Source organism: Cyprinodon variegatus, unplaced genomic scaffold (genome assembly GCF_000732505.1).
Source record: "Cyprinodon variegatus isolate N-32 unplaced genomic scaffold, C_variegatus-1.0 Scaffold991, whole genome shotgun sequence".
Lineage (NCBI taxonomy): Eukaryota > Metazoa > Chordata > Actinopteri > Cyprinodontiformes > Cyprinodontidae > Cyprinodon > Cyprinodon variegatus.
This window is the reverse complement of record NW_015151444.1, coordinates 234,244-254,788: the sequence shown is the minus strand read 5'-3', so window position 1 is coordinate 254,788 and position 20,545 is coordinate 234,244. Positions and strand designations below refer to the sequence as shown.

The window sequence follows — 20,545 nt, the reverse complement described above, 5'->3', positions numbered from 1 at the left end:
TATATATATATATATATATATATATTTTAAAAAATTGTTTAGGTTTTACTAAAAAAAATGTACCATCATTGTCAAGCAGCACATTTTCTGGTTTGAGATCACGGTAGATGATTCTTTTCTGATGGAGGTGCTCCATGCCCTGGATGATCTGAGCAATGTAAAAACAGGCTCTAGGCTCATCAAACCCGGGGTTGTTCTCATCCACCAGATAGACGTGGTATCTGAGCAGAGAAAACAACAGATTTCCATGTTTCATTTAAAGAATGTTGCTAAACATTTGGAGCTTTGTATGTGGATGAGAGATACGAATAATATAATTCTTATTCTGTTCTGGTTTTTAAAGGTTTAAGTTAGTCTTCAACAAGAATATTAACTATAAATTTAAAAACATTTTTAAGAAGTCAGATTTTTCAGTAAATACTGATGTGAACTTGATTTTAACTTTCGATGACGATAAGAGGTCAGAGCGTTAGAGGAACCCCAAAGACTATGCTTTTCCTTTAAAATAGATTCATTGTTTTATCTTAATAGCATTCAAAGCATTCCTTTGCGGTCAACTGATTCTGAACTTGAGCCTTCCTGCTGTAAATGAATGTTGCTGAGATCCTTCATTTGAATGGCAGAGTTTTATCCACCATTAAGATCTGCGACGCAGACTTTGAGATAATCGCTGAAAGTCTGCCAGACCCCTCAGCTCCCTTCAGTTCAAACCTCTCAGATCAGTTATCTTCATGCTCAAAGCTAATATGATGAAGAATAAGCCTTAAAAAAACAGTTTCTCTGTGGTTTTGTAATGTGAATTTACTTGAGGTCTCCTCCATTCATGATGGTCATGACCAGACAAAGCTCATCTTTTGTCTGGAAGGCATAAGCCAAGGAGACAATAAAGCGACTGTGGACTTTCTCCAGAATTCTCTTCTCCACCATCGCTCCCTACAGGGGAAAAAAAAAAAAACATGACGAAGTTTTAAAAATGACATAAGTGACATTGAAAAACAGAAATTACAAGAGAGCTTTGTGCATTAGTTTAATGGTCCATGTACGGTAGTTTTCGGGGAGGATGTGGGAGCTACATTTCACAAGATGACCTCAGACAAGTCAAGGGCATGATATAACTGTGCAAGGAGTTCCCTTCAGAGGAGCTTTTCAGCAAAGCCCCTTGTAATCACTCTATCCCTGTCTCAGTGTTTAATTCTGCAGGCTAAAGCCAAACGAGACTGAGGCAGGGACAAAGATGATTAGCACTAGTGCAGCTTGGCCAACACTTTTACTAATGCATAAAGCCAACACAATACTTATTATTCAGACCCCTGTGTATCAATAAAGTAGACAAGAAACCCATTGATAAATATATGCAATAAAGCATTTTAAGCACTGAAATAAAAAAAAAAACACTGTCTTCTACGTGAGAGCAGTAGACTTAAGTGATCTCTCACATTAATATCTATTAAAAAAAAACTAATCTAATGTTTGCTTAGCTACAAAATAGTCATAAGTATGCACTCTGCTGAACTTGATGCCCTTTGCACACAGCAAAATATATCAAATCGCAATAACTATCATTCAATCAGTGTCTGTAATGTCCCAGTCAGGAGAGAGTTCTGGGATGTGATATTTGGTAGGCTGCAACATAATAGTGGTTATGCATTTAAACTGTTAATGACTGGTTTCCTAGAGATCAGCCACATACTGAGAGGTGCAGACTTGGAGATGATGAGAATGAAAGTGAACAGATTGTACATTTTCAGCAATGATTTTGCAATGTTGTGTTTCTGTACTAACAGACAGTAGCAGTTCTGAACCATTGGTAGCATCATCAACAGAGAATACATGATAAATGTTTTCCTAAACAAGTCTACATATCTGTGTTTTTGGTTTCAGTGCAGCTAGGAAAAACACTTAGGGGAAAAAAACAAATGGACTTTGGGCTTTTACCTCATAGCCTTTCCTCTTCTTCAGCCTCTTCTTGTTGAGTTTCTTACATGCATAAAGTTTCCCGGTGGCCTTCATCTGACAGGCAGAAACTTCCCCAAACCCTCCTTTCCCCAGCACACGGAAGTCCAGGAACCAGTCAGCATCCATGGGCTGCATCTCCAGCCACTTCCACTGCAAGAACCTTTTCAGGTACATGCTCTCCAGAAAGAAGGTGTAAGGAGCTTCTCGCAGGTATTCCAGGGTTTTGGCCAGAGATTCAGAGAACAAATCATCCCCTACAGCTTCCAGGTTTTCCTTCACCTTGGCCATGACGTCCTCAGGAAGGTACGGGCAGAAGTGTTTGGCAGAGGGGTCCATGTACCTCTGGACGATCTTGGAGGCTTTCTTTCCTCTGTCGGAGTCCTCTGCCAGGTCATATCCCTCGATGTCTTTCCACAAACGAGAAGCGCCATGATACTCTTTGTTCGCTTCCAAGAATTCCCTGAAGAGGCGTTTACCGATCGGCTGTTCCACACAGACCGAGTCAAAGGCCAAATCTAGGGTGTCCCTCAGGCCCTCGCAAACGGTTATGTGGGGCAATTTGAGGCGAGCATGGTACTTCTTATCCCGAGCTGTTGCAGGGTTGGAACCATCAATGCTTCCACGTGCGTTGATGTACGCAGAATTTGCTACCACAGTGGTCAGTCCTCCAATATCCATGATGAAAGCAGGTGAGTGTTAGGCGAAATTGAGGGAAGACATTGCAAAGACGAAACAGGCAATGACAAATGCTTCTATTTACTCTTTAAGAAATTAGGATGGAAAAGGGGGGAAAGGAGCGAGGAGAAGGGAGACAGAGGAGTGACCGAGGGAGCATGAGGGAGAAAATGCAACTGGAGAAGACTGCAGCACACTTTGAAGACGGCACCACACACATATACACACACAGGAACACACACACCTGAGTCAACACCTTTCAGTAATCCATTAACACCCCAATGCCCCAGACAAAGTATGCAAGCACCTACTGGAACACTACAACTCCAGAACTGTGTGCAGGAGACAACTGGTACAAAAAGACTAAACTCATTCTGCTTCACTTAAAAGAAAAGAAATGTGAGAGAGAATAGATTTTTACTAGCGTTTGTCATACTGTGAGGGGAAAAAACAAAACGCAAAGCAGAATAATCTGCAGCTGATATAAAATGATAAATTAAATGAATCAACCAAGACAGAGCAGTCCTTCACTCTGACAAGGTGCAAAAGGGTTACATTGGTTTTAATGTTAGAAATAACTGACATTTGGCGGTGCAGTGGTTAGCGCACATGATCCATGTACGGAGGCCTTAGTCCTCGACACAGGCGACCTGGGTTTGAATCTGGTCTGTGGTCCTTTCCCGCATGTCTTTCTGCCTCTCTCATATTTTCCTGTCAGCCTACTGTCTATAAAAACAAGCAACTATACCATAAAAACTTAAAAAAAATAATAACTGACATGAAAGAAGTTGTAATGAGGATTAAACCAAAGTTTAGCTATTAAACAATAAACATATCTGTTACCACTAATCAATCTCCCTAAAATTACAGTTGTTTTCAAAATACTAACAGCCCCTATTGCTCTTTTTGTTAGAGTTAACATTACGGCCTCTGCAACTCAGAACTTAACACTGACAATTAAAAGCTAATTCTAACGAAAAGAAGCCAGAGGGTTAAATGTGCCACAGAACATATCGGCTGATCTAAAAAGAAATGGAGAAACATTCTGTAAACTAATGGAGAAACATTCTGTAAACTTTGTTCTTTTTTATCAAAGACTTCAGGCAGGTTGTTAGACGACCCGTAATATTATTCTTTTTTTGTCATTATGTTACACACAATGGAGCACTTTGGTTGGATAAAATACTTCAAAATACATTAAGAGATGATGTTCCTTTATGCAGAAGAGGGGATACACTTGAAACGGGTGTTTCCTCAAACACACCAGCCAGCCAGAAGCATCTATGTTTCTTATTAACAAACTCTGACTTATGGAGTCGTCAGCCTAATTCCCGGACCTTAATCTGAGTAAAAACTCGTGAGCTGACATAAAAAATGCAGTCTTTGAGGCAGAACTAAGAAATGCAGAGGAATTATTAAACCCTCCTGCTCCCAGGGCTAAGACTTTGGTAGATTCGATGCAATGAAAATTTCAAGTATTTAAGTGAAAAAGTCTAAATATTGTTTCATTGATTCACAGAATTGATAAATCCTGCAGACTTTGCATTTTATCCAGTGAAAACTTCCGCTAGCGTAGAATAATGCGGGCTGCTATTTGGTTGAACAGCGCGACATTTTTACTTTGTTTGTTTTATGTGAAGGTGACTAAAAAATCTGTACCTTTTTTTAATTTTTTGATTTAGAATATAATACATAATAATAATAATACATTGCGCCAAATGCATGACAATAAAAGCTACTTTTAGAATTTTAAGCTTTATGTCATACAACAAACATTTGATGGGGTGTGCTCAGGTTAGATGACATGAAAATGTCACTTCATGGTCTCGATATGAAGTATAGGATTGTGAAAAAAACAAAGATACAGAACACACCATGTGCATGGTGTAAGACAGAGGTTGATGCATTACACTGCAGAGATACCCTTCTTCAGCAAAACACACCTGTACAAGAACTGTCTTAAAAAAAAAGTACTGGTTAAGTACTATTAAACTGCCATGATGTTAGTTACATTATAAAATATGAAAATATCTGTAAAATCACAGGCTTTTTATTTGAAAAGGTGAGGTCGTTTTACTTCAAAACTTATTCTATAACAGAGCAACTCAACATACCTTTATTATTATTAAGATGCAAGATTATATAAAAAGGACATAGCAGAGCTTCTATGCTGTTCTTTACTTTGCCGAAGTGGCCCCATCCTTTGGGAATTTTAATTTTGAAGTCTCAGATCATGGGAATATATGATGTAGAAAACAAAATATGAAAAAAATATATATATATATTTTACTTCAGACTTTATTGGCCAGTAAACCTCATTAAGTCTTTTTATGTTTATTTTGGCCTCCAGCTGACCTGCAGACATCTAGTTCATTTACATTATTTCTTTTAAAGCTAAAATATTAGCACTAGGATCTCTCTTTAAAAGGAAACAAAGCGTATAGCAATGTGAAAGCACTTTTTATTTTAAACTATACTTTTCAGACTTTTCTTGATTTCATCTATATTTTAATTTTAAATCAAGATGTGATTGGCAAATTTTAGATAGACATATCAAATTAAAAATAATACGATAGGAAAACAATGGCATATATTATGCTTTTAACAAAATAAAAGCTGTAAAAAGCATCTTTCTTCCAGATCAGGATTATGGAATTATGGAAATACATAACTTTTACCATCTCTTCATGGCTGCAAAGGAAACTTGAGTTTTTCTTTCCTTTTGGTGATTAAATATATTGAATTTTGTAGATACTTAATTTGCATAGATGACATTTATTTCCTTAATTTTACATTTCCTACTTTTTTTCAGAGAGCTCTTGTGAACTATAAAAGAACACAAAACCTGTTCAAACTTAAATTGTTAAAAGACCTCCAATTGATCGATTTCATTTATTAGAATTGTATAATAAGCACAATATAAAGTTTATTTTAATGTTTGTTGGTCAGAGTCCTAAAAAATCAACACTAAAGCATGGTTGGTATAAAATGTCGAAATGTTGAAAGCGTGTTTGAGGACATACCACAGCATTTCACTTGGATTTAAGTCTGGGCTTTGACTAGGCCATTCCAAAACTTTACTTTTGTCTTGAATGTCCTTTCAACATGTACCTAATCATTGTTCTAACAAATATTTTGTAAAATTCCAGTCTCCTAAGGGATAGCTCAAGTTTTTGGACATCTTTGAAAAGTTCCTAGTCTGTAGCTGAAAAGAAACACACTGGAAAAACGATCTAGAAATAAGTAAAAATTTCTCAAATGAAGTTTATTCAGCCTTAATTTGAGAAGGTAAATGAAAATATTCACATATGGAATGAGTATTTTTGCTCTTAATATGGTATTTAGATAAAATGCACTTGAAATAAGACAATGCAATTGTGTTTCTTATTTTAAAGGTAGATTGTCTTGTTTCATTGGAAACATTTCTTTTTCATTTCAAATGTACATATTTTAAGAAAAAATGACTTATCCAGATTTAGATTTTTTCCAGTGCAGTGTCACTACTGTCACAGAGCCTCCTATGAGAAAAAGTTGGTATAACAAGAGTGGAGAAAAAGTAGTTCCAGTAACGTGACAGCACGGTTAACCATGGATTTTAAGATAATTAAGAAAATATTTATTTGTTTCCTCAGACTATTTCAACAATTTCAGCCCTTGATATCACTTAGGACTATTTTTTTTAGTCTCTTCTTTAGAATATCCTGTCCTAATCCCAGAACAACTTATTACCATGAGTCCACTTCTCAATTTGTATTAGCAGACCAAAAAAAAAAACAATGTCATTGGAATATTTAATCAAAAATGTAGGTTTTAGGTCAATGTTGGACATAAAATATTTTTAACTCCAACAGAGACCTCAACATGGAGGATCTGAACCCTGCATTGATTTAAATGTTGTCGTTTTGTCTGTGTGTCCTCTTGGACATTGGTAAACTGGCAATCCTTTCAAAGGTTGATCAGTTTCACAATTTTAATTGGAGTGTGAACGTTTTTGAAGACTTTCTAGACCTGAACATCGACCACTGTTAATTTTAAACCCATTTAATTTTAAATCAGCTTTACATAAACTATTAGATTTTACAGTTATAGCTGCCTTGGTTTGAAGTTTTCATCTCAGATTTTCAATAAAAATGCAAAGGCTAGGTTGAATAGCATTTTCTCCCTTATATTTAAAAATGCCTTGTAATTATTCGATTCAATCTGAAATAAATGAAAATCAGGGTTAAAACAATCCATCAGATTTTGTTTTAAAACTGCACGAAAATGCATGAGCCCATCTACATTTCTCCTGCTTCTTTAAAACAGCTCTATATGCAGCAATGTTGCACATTATCCAAGCCATTGTTCATCAATCTTAGTTTAATAAAAAAGGCAAATAAAACTGTGGCAGAAACCTTGCAGCTTCGTATCCGACCGTATATAAAATGATGCATTCCATTGGCTTCGCTATGATTTCATTAAATATTTAGTCAGTCTTGATTCCGTAAAGAATCCCGTTTTTCATGTTTTATAAGACTTGTCATCAGTTTTGTTTTTTATACACCATAGCTTAAACAAATAGGTGCAAAAAAAAAAAAAAAATGTGTACCGAAATGAAATATGAATACAAAATTTTAATTCATAAAAATTGGAATAAAACCTGTTAAAAACAGTATTTGGTCAGTATTTTAAATTAGGGCGCATGATGCAGCATGTTGAATGAATCCACTGAAGCCAAGCAGCTCATCTTCAATAGTCACATTCGTCTTTAACCTCGGTTAACAAAATAGTTGATGCAAACTTATTAAAACAATCTATATTTTAATTTGCAAACTTATATTAGATTACAGAAAAAGGTATTTGGAAGAGTCAGTACATGTGTTGCTCAGTTTTAAAAGGGGGATCTTTGAAGGGAATACACAAAGATCCGTACAACCACACATTGTGTTACATCAATAATTTCTGAAGGTCTATCTTAACCACTGGCCTCTACAGGATACTATAAGCTACAATCTTTGTAGGATTTATATATTTAATTAACAAACAAAGCTTATTTACCTATCAGGAGCCTGGGTTATGAGTCTTTACCTCGCTGCTGCCATTTCTTGTAAACACTACCAAGGCATTAACAGGGCGGTGGTGAAAAAAAAAAAATCCTCAACTCCAGGAATACAAAAACAAACGACAGATACAAAACAAAACTAGCAATCAGGATCAAAAAGCAGCTGCCTACAGAACAAGAGGAAGCCAACCCAACTTGATGGGAAACTATCTGAAGTCACTGTGCAGAACACAAAAAATGTACAGACGGGTCGGATGGAGTCCCAGTCAGGGACGGCGTTAAAGACCCGCTGTGGGGTACTAAACACAGCATGTTAAGGCAGACTAGGAAACATTTTGATCATAATGTCTGTCTGCCAAAGGTTAATCGCAAAAAAAAAATAAAAATAAGGAGTAACTACTCAAACATTTTACATTCTCCAACAGCAGTGTGTTTTTATAGAGGGATGGCTTATTAAAAAGAGGGTTAGACATACAAAGATTTCGGGTGGACGAGTCAGAAAACAACTACAGTTCCCTTGGATCACACCTCCCCCAGAGCTGTGCTGCAGGTGCACGTGATTCAGGAGCAGAGCTTTACGGGTGCAAACGCCGCCTCTGCTTGTTCAATATTCATCTACAGCCCTGAGAAAGCCAGACAGAAATACAGGCATGGGACAGAGGGGTTCAAGAAGCGCACACAAAAAGGGTGGGGTTCAACTCCCATGATGACTGTGGTTTTGAAGGACTGTGCTCGTTGGAGTGGCGAGCTGTGGGCGAGTTAGTCTTCGTCGTCGTTTTCCTCGTACTCGTCCTCATCGTCGTCGTCCCCCATGTAAGAAACTGGGGTCTCAACGCGAGAGCCGCTGTAGTGAGAGTCATTTGAGCTGGATGCCATGGTGCCATCGGTGCAGCCGTCACTAGAAAACGGTCGAAAGGAAAAAAACAAAAACTAAATGAAGTCTTTCATTAAAATAAAGCTGGATTAATTTCAAGAAAAAAAAAAGATGAGAAAAATTAGATTTGATGCCAATTAGATGACATGACAGCTAAGACTCACCTTGCAGTGTAACGAGCTCCATTAGCTGAAGAGCCTCCAGTTATGTAGACATTGCTGATGGGTCCTTTCGCCATTTCTAAGAAATAAGGGGGGGGAAAGCAGTTAATAAATAAATTGTATTCACTACTTTAAATAACAGGTCCCCCTAAGATTTATACAACTTGGTGTGAAAGGGGAGTAGTTTCTCCATTAATCCCTTCAAAAAGGTCAAACTGTTTAATTTAAATAGGCTACATTCAAACAGCAGGCTGAATTTACCCAAATCTGATTTTTTTGCCCTTTTCATCACAGTCAGAAAAACACAGATCCAATTCTTTCCAATGCGACCCCAGCTTACCTTGGCTATATGGTCCTGAACGCCATTAATACTCGACAAAGATCACTATACTACGTCTTGCTAAGCAGAAATGTAAAGAACAACCACCATGACGGACGATAATGCGGAAAGCAGTCTTTATTTTCAACCACCTTAAAAGTTTGTGTTCTTTAATGCACTGGCTGAGGTTGGGAAATATCGCTAGATGTGCTCCAGCTTTACTATCTTTGTTTGCTAAACACAGAGCATGCTCGCTTGTGACGTCATTGCGTCCCCTACTGCGCATGCAGGACACTTGTTGTATGAATGCAGTTCACACAGGATATCACACATACAAGTCGGATATGACTTGTATGTGAGCAACTACACACAAAATAATTGGATTTCAGAAAATAAAATCGGAATTAAGCACCAAGGCCTGCCGTGTGAACGTAGCCATGGAGATGTTTTTTTGCAGGTGTCCCTGCAACACCATTATTTGCGCACAGGAAATGTTAGAAATAACGTCTCCACTGAGAAATCATGAAGTATTTACCTATAACGTAGGGTTCCAGGGCTTTTGGAACCAGGCTCCGTGCAATTTTCAGATTCTCTGGAGAGCACTTCCCCACCTCCAAACCACAGGCCATGCCCATACGTTTTAGCACCTCGATGTCGTCATGGATCTCAAACATGCTGTCAAAGTTGAACAGATACTCGAACCTGGAGATGAGGAGCAGGACAAAGACATAGTTAAGATTCCAGAGGCTTCATTTGAAAGAAAGTTAGTTTTGGAAAAGACTGGAATTAGGTGAGATGCATCAGAATGTGTGACGATGCTGTTCCACTAATTTTAAAATGGGGACAACAAATAACAGGCATAGTTTCCAAAGCCAGCGCCTGTCCTAGCAACCAAGGGTTTAAGGCTAATAAATCAGGACAGCTTTGCTTAAACACATTCAGCGCCCTGCAAAAGTCTTATTACCCCCTTATTACTAAAACCCTTTGATGATTAACAACCTTACTAAATGTGGTGGAAACTTTTCCAACTTCTCATAAACTTATTGAAAACTATACATTTTTATCTTTTGTAGTAATGCGTACAATTTTAATCAAGAACTTATCAAAGTTACTGGATACTTTTTAGCTTTTGACCCTTCCTTAAAGCACTAATCTATGAAACCATTATGTGTTATTTGAGCTTAACGCAAAGGTAGTAGCTTTTTCTATGAAAAGCAAAAAAAACTCTTGCTCCTTCAGCTCCTCTTGAACACCTTACAAGCTTGAAGCCTTCTTGTACAATTCTCATAATCTCCTCATAATCTCAGTTTGTGTTCCTTCGATCATTGTTGGGTTGGAAGACCACCCATCGTCTGCAGTCCCTATTAAAATGTGCTAATGCCATGTTTTCTCTCGTCTACCTGAGGTCTAATTTAAAACATAGAAGAGCTGAAGGTCACATACTTGTCGTTTGAGATGCTGCAGTCGATGACCGTCTTCTTGCTGGTGTTAACGATAATAAATGGAAGGTGGATGATGGAGTTTGGAGGCGGGGGTCTGTTTGCTTGCTGCTCTGTCTCTTTATTCCTCTTTACAAGGTTCTTAAAGGCTATTTGCTGTAAACACACAAACCATGAACTGTTAAGCAGCTACCAGACATTTTAATATTCAGCATCAGATTTTACATCAGAGTAAAAGATGTCGTACCAGCTCTACTCCTAAATTTAAGTAACAACTTTCCTCTCAATGCTCTGTAGGTTGCATATTGTAAGCTTTTAGATATATTTAAACCTGAAATATTAAAGTTAGACATAACTAGTTGTACGAACTCTCCTTGAGCTAGAATTGAGTTTAGAAAGGGCTTTTTTTACTGGATTTGAGGAATCTTTGCCCATTCTTCTTTACTGAGTTTTACTCTTAGTGAAAGGCCTGTTTAATGTCACAGGTCTTGGACTAAACCACTCCAAAACATTAAAAAGTTATTCAGAGGTGGACTTTTTGTTGTGCAAAATAAGGATTTGAGTCTTTAAGGTTTTCCGTAACATCCTGGTTTATAGAACTAAATTACACTCGTGAATCTCAGTGGACAAAGTTCCCCAATAGTCTATGTTCGTACTGGGAGACCTTAAGCCTTTCACCTCTCTTAAAAGACACTTTGCTTTTTAAGTTTTCTAGCCTACTTTATGTAAACGGAGAAGATCCATTTAATTAACTCTTTAAGTAAAATTGATTCAACAAGTTTAGATTTAAGGTGTATGGCTATTGACATGGAATTCATTGACCAAAAAACCTTCATCTATAAACCAGTGAGGAGGATTCATTTATAGGATTCATACATAGGGCATGGTTACATTTAAATAGCTTTTTACTAGGGGTGTAACAATTGTTTGTTTAATCGTTCAATCAATTTTCATTCCTGTAAAAATACAATAAACAAAATTGGATGAACCAGTGTCAAACTGTTTTAAAAGGTAATTAAGCGATATTATTGATATTAGGATATAACACTGAAGAAGTGTTTTACTTTTATTTTTTTTAAATGCGTTTTATGTACGGTAAGCTTTTTTAATGATAGAGGCACTAAACGAGACTCGATTAAATTCATCTGTCTCAGTAAATCAATACACCTTTATTGTTTACTATAATTTGCATTGTAATTGAGATTTCAGTTTCAGTACAAACCGTTTATCAGGAAACGATTGACTGAGGCCATGCGTGTCAAAGAACGCTGCCGTTAGGCGCATTCTTTCGGTTAGGCAGTTGCCTTAAGGCGCTGCCCATCTGTGACATCATGAAAAGCAGCGCAGACTTCAAAGCAACTTGCTAGATGGATGATGAGTCACAGAGCTTGAGATTACTAACGATAATTAACAATCAACAGTAATGGTGCAGCTGCATCAAGGTAACGTCCTCCTTTCTGGAGAGCTGACCAGCAGCTCTGCACAAAGCTCACCAGGATGTTTAGACAGAAAGAAAAACAACATATGCAAAGAACTGCAGCCAGATCATGTTGATCATCTGACAGGAAAATACACGTGGCCATTTTCTATTATAAGGCTAACATCAGTGGTCCCTCTAATTTTTCATGTCGACATATACACAAGTCCCCTGATTTAACAGAGGACCACTGTGAGCAATATCAGAGGCTTGCTGCAGGTGCTTGCTGAGGCCACATATCAATATAAATTTTTTTTTTTTAAACCCGGGATCATACAAAGTTACATAGCTTATTAAAAGAATAAGAGATTACAGCAGCCATTTCCTTTAGTTTACTTTTAATTTAAAGCTACAGTGTGTAATTTTCAGCGACATCTAACGTCCAGACTGCAGACCGCAGCAACATGAACATCTCCCCCCCACCGCTTCTCCCCCCCCAACAGTACGGCGAGCGTTACGGGACAAAATGTCTTCCACGACGTCTGCATCACCTACCTTCACAAGTGATGAGGTTTGTTTACATAGATAGTATTTCATTAGTCTGTGTAGGGTATAGATTTCATGTAGACTTAAGATAATAAATATACCCGTTATTTTTTCTACATCGTTGTGACGTTTTGGTGAGCTGCTTTGCATGGTGATATAAACAGACGAAGTAATTGTAGTCATTAGTTTAACAGCGAGATTGTGTTCGCTGGAAGAATATATATTCCACGTTTAGAGTACAAGTCTTGTTTGTGGCACGGGGGTTACAAGGTGAGGAAGAGGGAGAGGACGAGGGCAGAGAGGCCGGGGTGGGCGTGCAGCCAGGGCCAGGCAAGGGAGAGGTGCCAGCGGGGTGACTAGAGCAGAGGAGGAAAGGCTTGAAGATCTCCAAAGGAGCCGGAGAGAAGTAACCGAGGTATATATGCAGAAAATTATTTTACAGAAAATTACTGAATCATTTACCTGTGAAACGTCAGGGACGTTGCTGAATAAGTATACTGGAGAGTAACAGCATCATCACGCAGCATGTTATTGCAATGGGCGATCTCGCAATCGCTAGTTTGTTGCCTCTGCGCTTGCCGTAGCGCAAAGATGTCTGCCTCCATGGCTGCGAGACCCGCTCCTATGTAATTATAAATAACGAATTCTAAGGCAACGCAAATATTAAGGTTAAGAGGCTGAGCTCGTAGATGATGATAAATAACATAGTTATGTATAATATATTACATTTCTGACTGTATATCCCTCTAATTATTACACACTGTAGCTTTAAGTGATTTGGCCTACTTAAAATAAAAACAGAAATCTTGTTGGTTGCGAGATGCGTCCTGCTTTGGAGGAAAGGAAACGTTACACCTTTTAGACATACATTTTTGTTAAAATTAAAGCATTCACATTTTGCACAGTGTTCTGAGGTTTGTGACACAGTGTGAATTCCTGCTGCTCTTTATCAGTAAAATATCTAATTACACAATTATAACCTGGCAGCTGTCTTTCTGCTAACATAAATTATTTAATACTATAAGCTAGGGATGGAACGGTTCATGAAAATCGTCCGAACCATTCCGTTCGACTGTCTCGGTTCAATTCACGTGTGTTGCGTTCGTTTCATGCGCTGCTCCTTTTTCACGTTTATGTTGAACAACAGCAGTGAAAGCAGAGAGTGAGTCTACTTTTGATTCCCTGAAGGGTTGCTTGCACTTTACTTTCGGGTTAAAGTTTTAATATTTTCAAGTAAAACATTTATATTCTTTATACTCAAGTTTCCTTAAACGAAACAACAAAACTCTAGAACTCCAGTATGCAGGTATTAATTTCACAGGCTCACTGGTTACATTTTTGGCTAATGATTTACTGAATCGAATTCATGTCACTAAACTGGATTTAATCAAATCGTTCTAAATGAACCGAAATAGTCAACAAATTGATGATCATCATTGCACCACTTCTTTTTAACTTATAAAAAAAAATAAATATGTTCTTAAAAAATGCTTTTTGAATTTACTGTTATCAGTTAAAGAGGGGAAAAAAAATCTTATTTAATGCCAGAGAAGGTTATATCTGAAAGAAACAACAGCTTTAGGAGAAGAACCAGATTCACCTGCAGTATGAGCTCCTGAAGCTGTGATTGTTTCTGCTTAATCCTCTCAAGTCGCCTCTGTCTCTCCACCTGAAGAATAACAGAAAGAAAAGTTTGATAGTTAACCGCGGGGAAAAATACATTTATTGAGACGCCAAGATGGAAAAAGTCTCGTCTGCATCTTTACCTCCAGGTTTTGGCACTCCTGTGCAGAGTTGGTGGGCAAGCCGATCCATTTGATTTCCTTCTTCTCTTTGGAGATTATGTTCATGGCCATGAGCACATTGAGCGCGTCATAAACACGCCGCCGTATGTTCTTTTGGTCGTACACATGCTGTAAACAAAGCAGAACATTTCTTGTTTACTAATAAAAATGGCCAGCTTTCAAACCTTCTGTACGCCACATTGGGAACATCTCCAAGCTCAAACGCTCACCGAGTCGTTAGGAGACATGTGGTTGTCTGAAGAGCTGAATTCTGCCACCAGTTCATCCGCCACTTCGTTGTAGGTGGTGACTCCTTTCTTCTGCACCTTCTCACACACCTTCATAGAGAAATGCCTCAGGCCCTTCCCATTCTTCTCCCCTTTCTTACCCCGTTTTCTGGCAACAGAAGTCATCAACATGTCACTATAGAGTCAAACTACTTGGTAGAATATTAGAACTGTTTCACAATCCACAAACATAATGAAAAAAATCAAAACAATTGAGTGCCTAGTTGTTAAACGGAGAAAATATTTTACAGAAAAATAATGAGAATAAGAATCCAGCCTAATCTCAATAATATATAACTCCTGGTATGTCAGGGACTTAAAGGTCTGTTAAATATCATCAATGAACAAACAGTATCATTGAGACCAGATGAGGAGGATCTGGTGCAGGCGTAGCCCAAATGACATGCAGCTGCTCACAGAGTAAACTTTTTCGATTTTATTTGTGATTTTATGCATTTTAAAAAACCTTTTCATTCCACATTATGTATTGGGCTTTGGGATAAAATCACAATAAAATACACTCAGGGTTGTCCTTGTATCTAATGAAAGCAAAGGCATCATTATCCACATGGTTTTAGTTCAACTTTCCAGGAACTTACCCTGATGACCAGGGCGAGGCATCAGCGGGCTGACTCTGAGTTAGGAACTGGGAACTTGGCGTGTGTGGACTGTTAACTAAAATCGTGTTTGATACCGTCGGCCTTTGCGGTGTTCCAATCACCTACGATGGAGAGGTAAGCAGAGACAATAAATCAGAATGACCAGTCATTGTATGAGCTTTTCCTAATCCGATATTAAACATGCACCATATTTAACGGGGTTTCAGGAAAATATTGGGCTCCTGCAACTCTAAGGGAATCTGGTTCGCTCTGCTGACCTAAGAAGAGACCTTTAACCACGTCTCTGTCTTGCGGTTAGTCTTTAAAGCATCTAAATATAAGATCAAATGTTATATGGGTGTTTAGAAACATTCCAAAGTTTGAATTAGAGCTGGGCTTTAAACAACTGCTTAAGCCCCCATCACACCATGACGATTTAGCCAGCATATGCTCGATGTACAAAACATATCTTGCAAAAACGTTGGCATACGTTGGATAACTTATGGGTCAGTTTTGTATAAGTTATGAGTAAGTAGGGCTGGGCGATAATTCAATAACGATATATATCGATCGATAGACGTGTGGCGCAATAGAAAAAAATAGGCTCGATAAAAGTTCGATAAAAAAGAAACGCAGTTTTCCTTCCTTCTCATTGTAGCCTATCATGTAGGTTTATGCTAGTCACTGCTTCCTCCCAACCAATCACAATCGCGGACCCAGACACGCCGTCACAAAGCGCCGCCCTCTCAAACCACAACACAGAGCACATGAAGATGCAGCAAGGAGAGGCGGAGGAAATTATTCCAAAGAAGGGTTTTTGTAGTTCGGCAGTCTGGCAGTATTTCGGTCATGGCAAGTCGGACAAAAAACAAACCACAGTCATCTGTAAAATGTGTAGGGAACCAGTGAAAACGAAGTCTGATAACACAACCAACTTTTTTTTATCATCTCAGCCGCTCACACCCGCAGGAGTACGAGCTGTGTAGGCCCCGATGCGGCTCTCCTCCGAGGAATCTTCGGGAATTTCGGGAAAATATATATATTAAGTTCTGGGCAGTTTCCCACGTAGTTCTAACAATTGAGAGAAAAATGCTGAGGGGCCAGAAACTTCAAAGTAATAACTCAGGTTAAAGCAGGAAACTAAGCTGAACCTGGTTCAGCTTAGAAGAATGGGGGCAGCGGTGGTGGGGGGGGATCCATTTATTTTGGTCACTTTAGTTTATTCTTTGTCAGTATTTAATAACATAACTCAGGTCTCTTAAGTTATTTTTCTTTAAAACAATTCTGTTATAGTTAAAAAAGTTGGTTAAATAAATATTTAATTGGAAGTCTGTGTTTGTGTTTTTTATTAAAATTAAATCATTTAGCAATATTATAAAAAGTCCAGGCAGAGCTGCACATAAAATATGGTTTCAAATCTTTTCAATAATTACCGATATCGATCAATATGCATTTTTTTTTAATCGAGAAGCTTTTTTTCTATATCGCCCAGCCCTATGAGTAAGCTAGCACATCGACATACGTCAAGTATGCCAGCGTTGCCATACTTGCGCCATAAGTTACAGGTAAGTCATCTGACCGTGGACAGACGTTAAGTGTAAGTTACTCTAAAGTCACAGCTCCTAGCTTATTCCAAACCTGTGAGTAACTTGTGCATAACTTATAAAGAACTTATCTACAACGCATATCAACATATCTGACGTGTTCCAGACGACCAATGAACATGTTTCTAACTTACAGCTATTGTTTAAAGGTGTATTGGCAGCGCTTTGGTATACAAGGGGCTTCACAGGAGTAAACAGTCAGTTTTCCACCAGACTTCAGAGATTTAATGAGATGGAGAATCTAGCAAGGCTGAGATGGGAACAGATACTAGCTGCCCTCCAACATCAGCATGATTTCATCAATTTTACCACACTTGTAGGGTGAGTGAGAAGGTGAAGGCTACAACCAACAAACTTCATAACAGACATAAAGCTGAATCTGCTGCAACTGCAAACCCACTCTCTTTTTATTTATAGGGGAGGTTGGTAAACAGCTGCTATGTTAATACGGCGATCAAAGAAATCTTTTAATACAGGCCAGTGTGCTGCCCCCCTCAGCACACTGGCCTGTGACATATCGTGGGTATTATGCTGCCATGCGTTATGCATAAGTTAGGCTGTCGGACATAATTTCTGGACTCGTTATTAATACTCTATGTCTACGTTCAAAATAATAAAAAAAAACAGAAAGTTCAGCATATGCCAGCGTTTTAGAAGATTCTGGGACGTCAGACATATACTGGCTAAATTGTCGAGGTGTGACAGGGGCTTTCAATGAAATTTAACCCATATTTCTCAACTTCAGCATATTTGAACATATAATGACTTTTCATAACCATTTGATTAATATTGCATCAGATGCTGAAAGAAAAAAAACCCTGCAACGGCCCTGACAAACAGAGAAATTAACATTTACAATGAGAGCTATTTTTATGTTCTATCTAAAATATTAGTAAAACTGCAGATATGACTACGGATACTTCAGATTCTACAGCAAAAGCTATGTTACTTTAGACTATGATAGGGCCCTGGATGAATCTCACCAAGCTGATAGTCAGGATCACCATGATGCACATTTCAGGTCAGCTTCATGTCAGGGCAAAGAAAAGCTACATCTGAGGGTCAATGGTTATGGGGGAGATTTAACTCAGACTGACCCTTCGATGTAAACAATACTCAGCTTTACTATGTAGACAATTATAATTCAATGAGGTTTTTTATTGCTATGATATACAGACTTAACCAAATGGATCCAATGTCTGCTTTTTGGCGAAAAATATTTTGTCATTTGGTAAATAACAGCATCACCAATATTAACACGAAGAAGTCTCCAGAGGATAAGTGATCTATTCCTTTGCTAATGTAATATTTAAGCTGATTTCCGTTGTGTATACATTGCTTCAGCATAATGAGATGATGGGTGTAATCCTGCTGACTGCAGAGTTGATAGGCTTAGGATCAACTGGCTGCACCTACCCTCTGCCCGGTCACCTCACAATGATAATAGGGGGGCTTACACAACATTAAATGAAGAACTGCAAGCAAACTAAGTTTTAATAGCTGTAGGGAAAAAAAATGAATCTGTGGTAATTGTTTATTATGGTGGCCTAAGGTGCACTCACCATGTGTGGCACATGTTGCATGTGTGTAGCAACGTTCACGTTAGACGGTCCGAGGGTTTTGGGTAGAAGCTGTTTGGGAGCAGCTGTAGGCTGGACAGTAACCAGAGACAGGACACCTAAACAAGACATAGGGAAGATCAGTGATGAAGAGGGCTATTGAATGAAACTCCATTGCCCCCTGTTGTTCACTCGTAAACAGCAAGGCATACACCTGGAAAGAAATGGAAGTACACCAGGGGAAGAGATTAGCCTAAAAAAATATACTGCTACACTAAAAGATTAACGAACATTAGGGAATACCTTTGCCAGGGCTAAGATTCTGATCGATGAAAACTTTCAGCTCTCCATTTGTTTCCATCAGACCAGCCTGAAAAAACAAAAACAGAAACAATTATGGATATAGAAAAAAATATGCGAATAAGTGAAGCAGATCCTTAACAAAATAGAAACAGGTCTGCGTCAAACAACTTAGAATACACCAATAAATTCAGTCCTGAATTACAACTAAAGACCAGCAACAAAACTAAGACTGCAATCCAATCCTAATAAGTAGAGCTCCATAATGCTAGAAGGACAAATGAGAATTAAACAAACACTTTAAAGCAGGTAATTTGTACAAAATTCAACTGGAATCGTCTTTAAAAAAATAAAAATAAGGATTCCATGTCATAGTTAGCCAAGTATTTCCACAGTCAAAACTTCCTGGTGGCAAAGGCAAAATGATCCCTGACTTTGGAGATGGATGGAGCTGAGCTTCATTATGAGCTGGACCTGTAACCACATTCTACTCTGTCCAAAGTTAGATGCAGTAAGGCGGTCTTGAGGGTTATGGTAATAAAAATCTAGGGACAGACTCCCAGAAAAAAACAATTTTGTAGCACTAAAACTATAGGAATTATGTAAAAGGCTGCCAGTCCTTGTGCAGGATGATTCTGGGCCAAAATAAAGGTCATTACTGGTGCTGACTGCAGCACGGAAACAATCAGAGTGTCTGCAAAGAGAAGAGCTTCGAAGACGACAACAGCCCTTCATGACGTCGCCTTCAGCACTTGAAATACAGTGCTGAAAGGGATCAACTGAACATGTTGAGTTTTTTTTTTAGTTGTAGTATTAAACTTTTGACAATGTGTTGAAATGCCCATTCTGGTTACCGGTAAATTGTTTTCAAATTAATTCCCTACTTAGACATATTTGTTCCTCTCAAGCTCCCATTTCTCCTTTTAACATTAAGGGTCTCTACCTTAAAACATTAGGATCAAACAGAGCAAAACAAAAAGTCTTGCCTTTGTTTAACTGGTCTTAAGGTTTTGATCTGCAGCGTAGCATGACAACATTTCTGACCAACTATTTTCTTTTTTCAGTTTAAATATTGCCTTTAGGGCCATATAGGAATATACCAATTTTAAGGACAATTTTAATATGTCTTCATGTTAACAGTTTAAGTGTACATATAATGTATAGAGGAAAGAAAACAAGTGACCTTCTGCCTCTTTTGTTGTTCTTCAATTTAAAATTTTTGCATTCCTCAGCATTTGGTGATTAGACTTTTTAACCTTTATTCTACATAACTTGCTTTAAATGATGGCAGTGTTCTCATGGCACTTTGCTGGCATTTCCTCATGACGGAACTGGTGTTAGTCCCGCTTTGCTAATACACTTTAGCTATAGCCACACTTTCCTGTTGGACTGAGATCAGGGTTTTGTGAAAGCAACTCCACAGTACAGAACACGAAATCGAACCAATGTAGTTCTCTGTTTTGAGCCATTCTCCATTTCCATAGCCTGTTTGAGCCCAAGATTACACTTCCTCTCTGATATCAAGACAATGGTTTGATCATCTTTACATAATTTCTCTCATTTCAAGATGCCCTCCGTGTAACTAAGTGGATCAAAAGGACATGATGCTGCCACTATTGTACTTTACAGGTGGGAGGGCGCTCTCAGACTTCACAAGCTTCTCTTCCTGATTTACATCTGCTTTTTTAGGATGTTCCAGGGAATACAGAGTGGTAGAATAGTGGCATTTAAAAAAAAAATAAATCTAAGATGTGTAAAAATGAACTCAAAATGGAGCCCTACAAAAACATGAAATCCTCATCTGGGCTGTTCCAAACTAAAAGACTTGTTCTGTTTAGTATATGTAGAATATACATAAAAAGAAAATAATTATGACTTTAAATAAACAGAATATTTAAGGTCACCTACATACCTAAAAATAAGAATAGTCTAATTCAGGCATCCCCAAACTCGGTCCTCAAGGCCCCCTGTCCTGCAGGTTTTA

The 20,545-nt window shown here is 38.1% G+C and overlaps 2 protein-coding genes across 5 annotated transcripts in view; both read right to left on the bottom strand.

The window, feature by feature from the left end:
- The window catches only part of LOC107100598 (rhodopsin kinase-like), a 4,852-nt gene extending 1,964 nt beyond the window's left edge, over window positions 1-2,888 (bottom strand). Inside the window, exons 1-3 of the mRNA XM_015399141.1 lie at window positions 1,936-2,888; window positions 806-933; window positions 64-221 (exon numbers count right to left, since the gene is read on the bottom strand). Of these exons, the coding sequence (XP_015254627.1) occupies window positions 64-221; window positions 806-933; window positions 1,936-2,634 (985 nt within the window). The 5' untranslated portion in view covers window positions 2,635-2,888. The remainder of the gene's footprint in view (window positions 1-63; window positions 222-805; window positions 934-1,935) is intronic.
- Window positions 2,889-7,754: 4,866 nt separating this feature from the next.
- The window catches only part of tfdp1 (transcription factor Dp-1), an 18,326-nt gene continuing 5,535 nt past the window's right edge, over window positions 7,755-20,545 (bottom strand). For all 4 annotated transcript variants that reach the window (XM_015399149.1, XM_015399150.1, XM_015399152.1 and 1 more), the window contains exons 3-12: window positions 18,565-18,631; window positions 18,265-18,380; window positions 15,099-15,220; window positions 14,443-14,608; window positions 14,195-14,341; window positions 14,029-14,097; window positions 10,470-10,621; window positions 9,562-9,728; window positions 8,711-8,786; window positions 7,755-8,570 (exon numbers count right to left, since the gene is read on the bottom strand). In XM_015399149.1, the coding sequence (XP_015254635.1) occupies window positions 8,432-8,570; window positions 8,711-8,786; window positions 9,562-9,728; window positions 10,470-10,621; window positions 14,029-14,097; window positions 14,195-14,341; window positions 14,443-14,608; window positions 15,099-15,220; window positions 18,265-18,380; window positions 18,565-18,631 (1,221 nt within the window). In that variant the 3' untranslated portion in view covers window positions 7,755-8,431. The remainder of the gene's footprint in view (window positions 8,571-8,710; window positions 8,787-9,561; window positions 9,729-10,469; window positions 10,622-14,028; window positions 14,098-14,194; window positions 14,342-14,442; window positions 14,609-15,098; window positions 15,221-18,264; window positions 18,381-18,564; window positions 18,632-20,545) is intronic.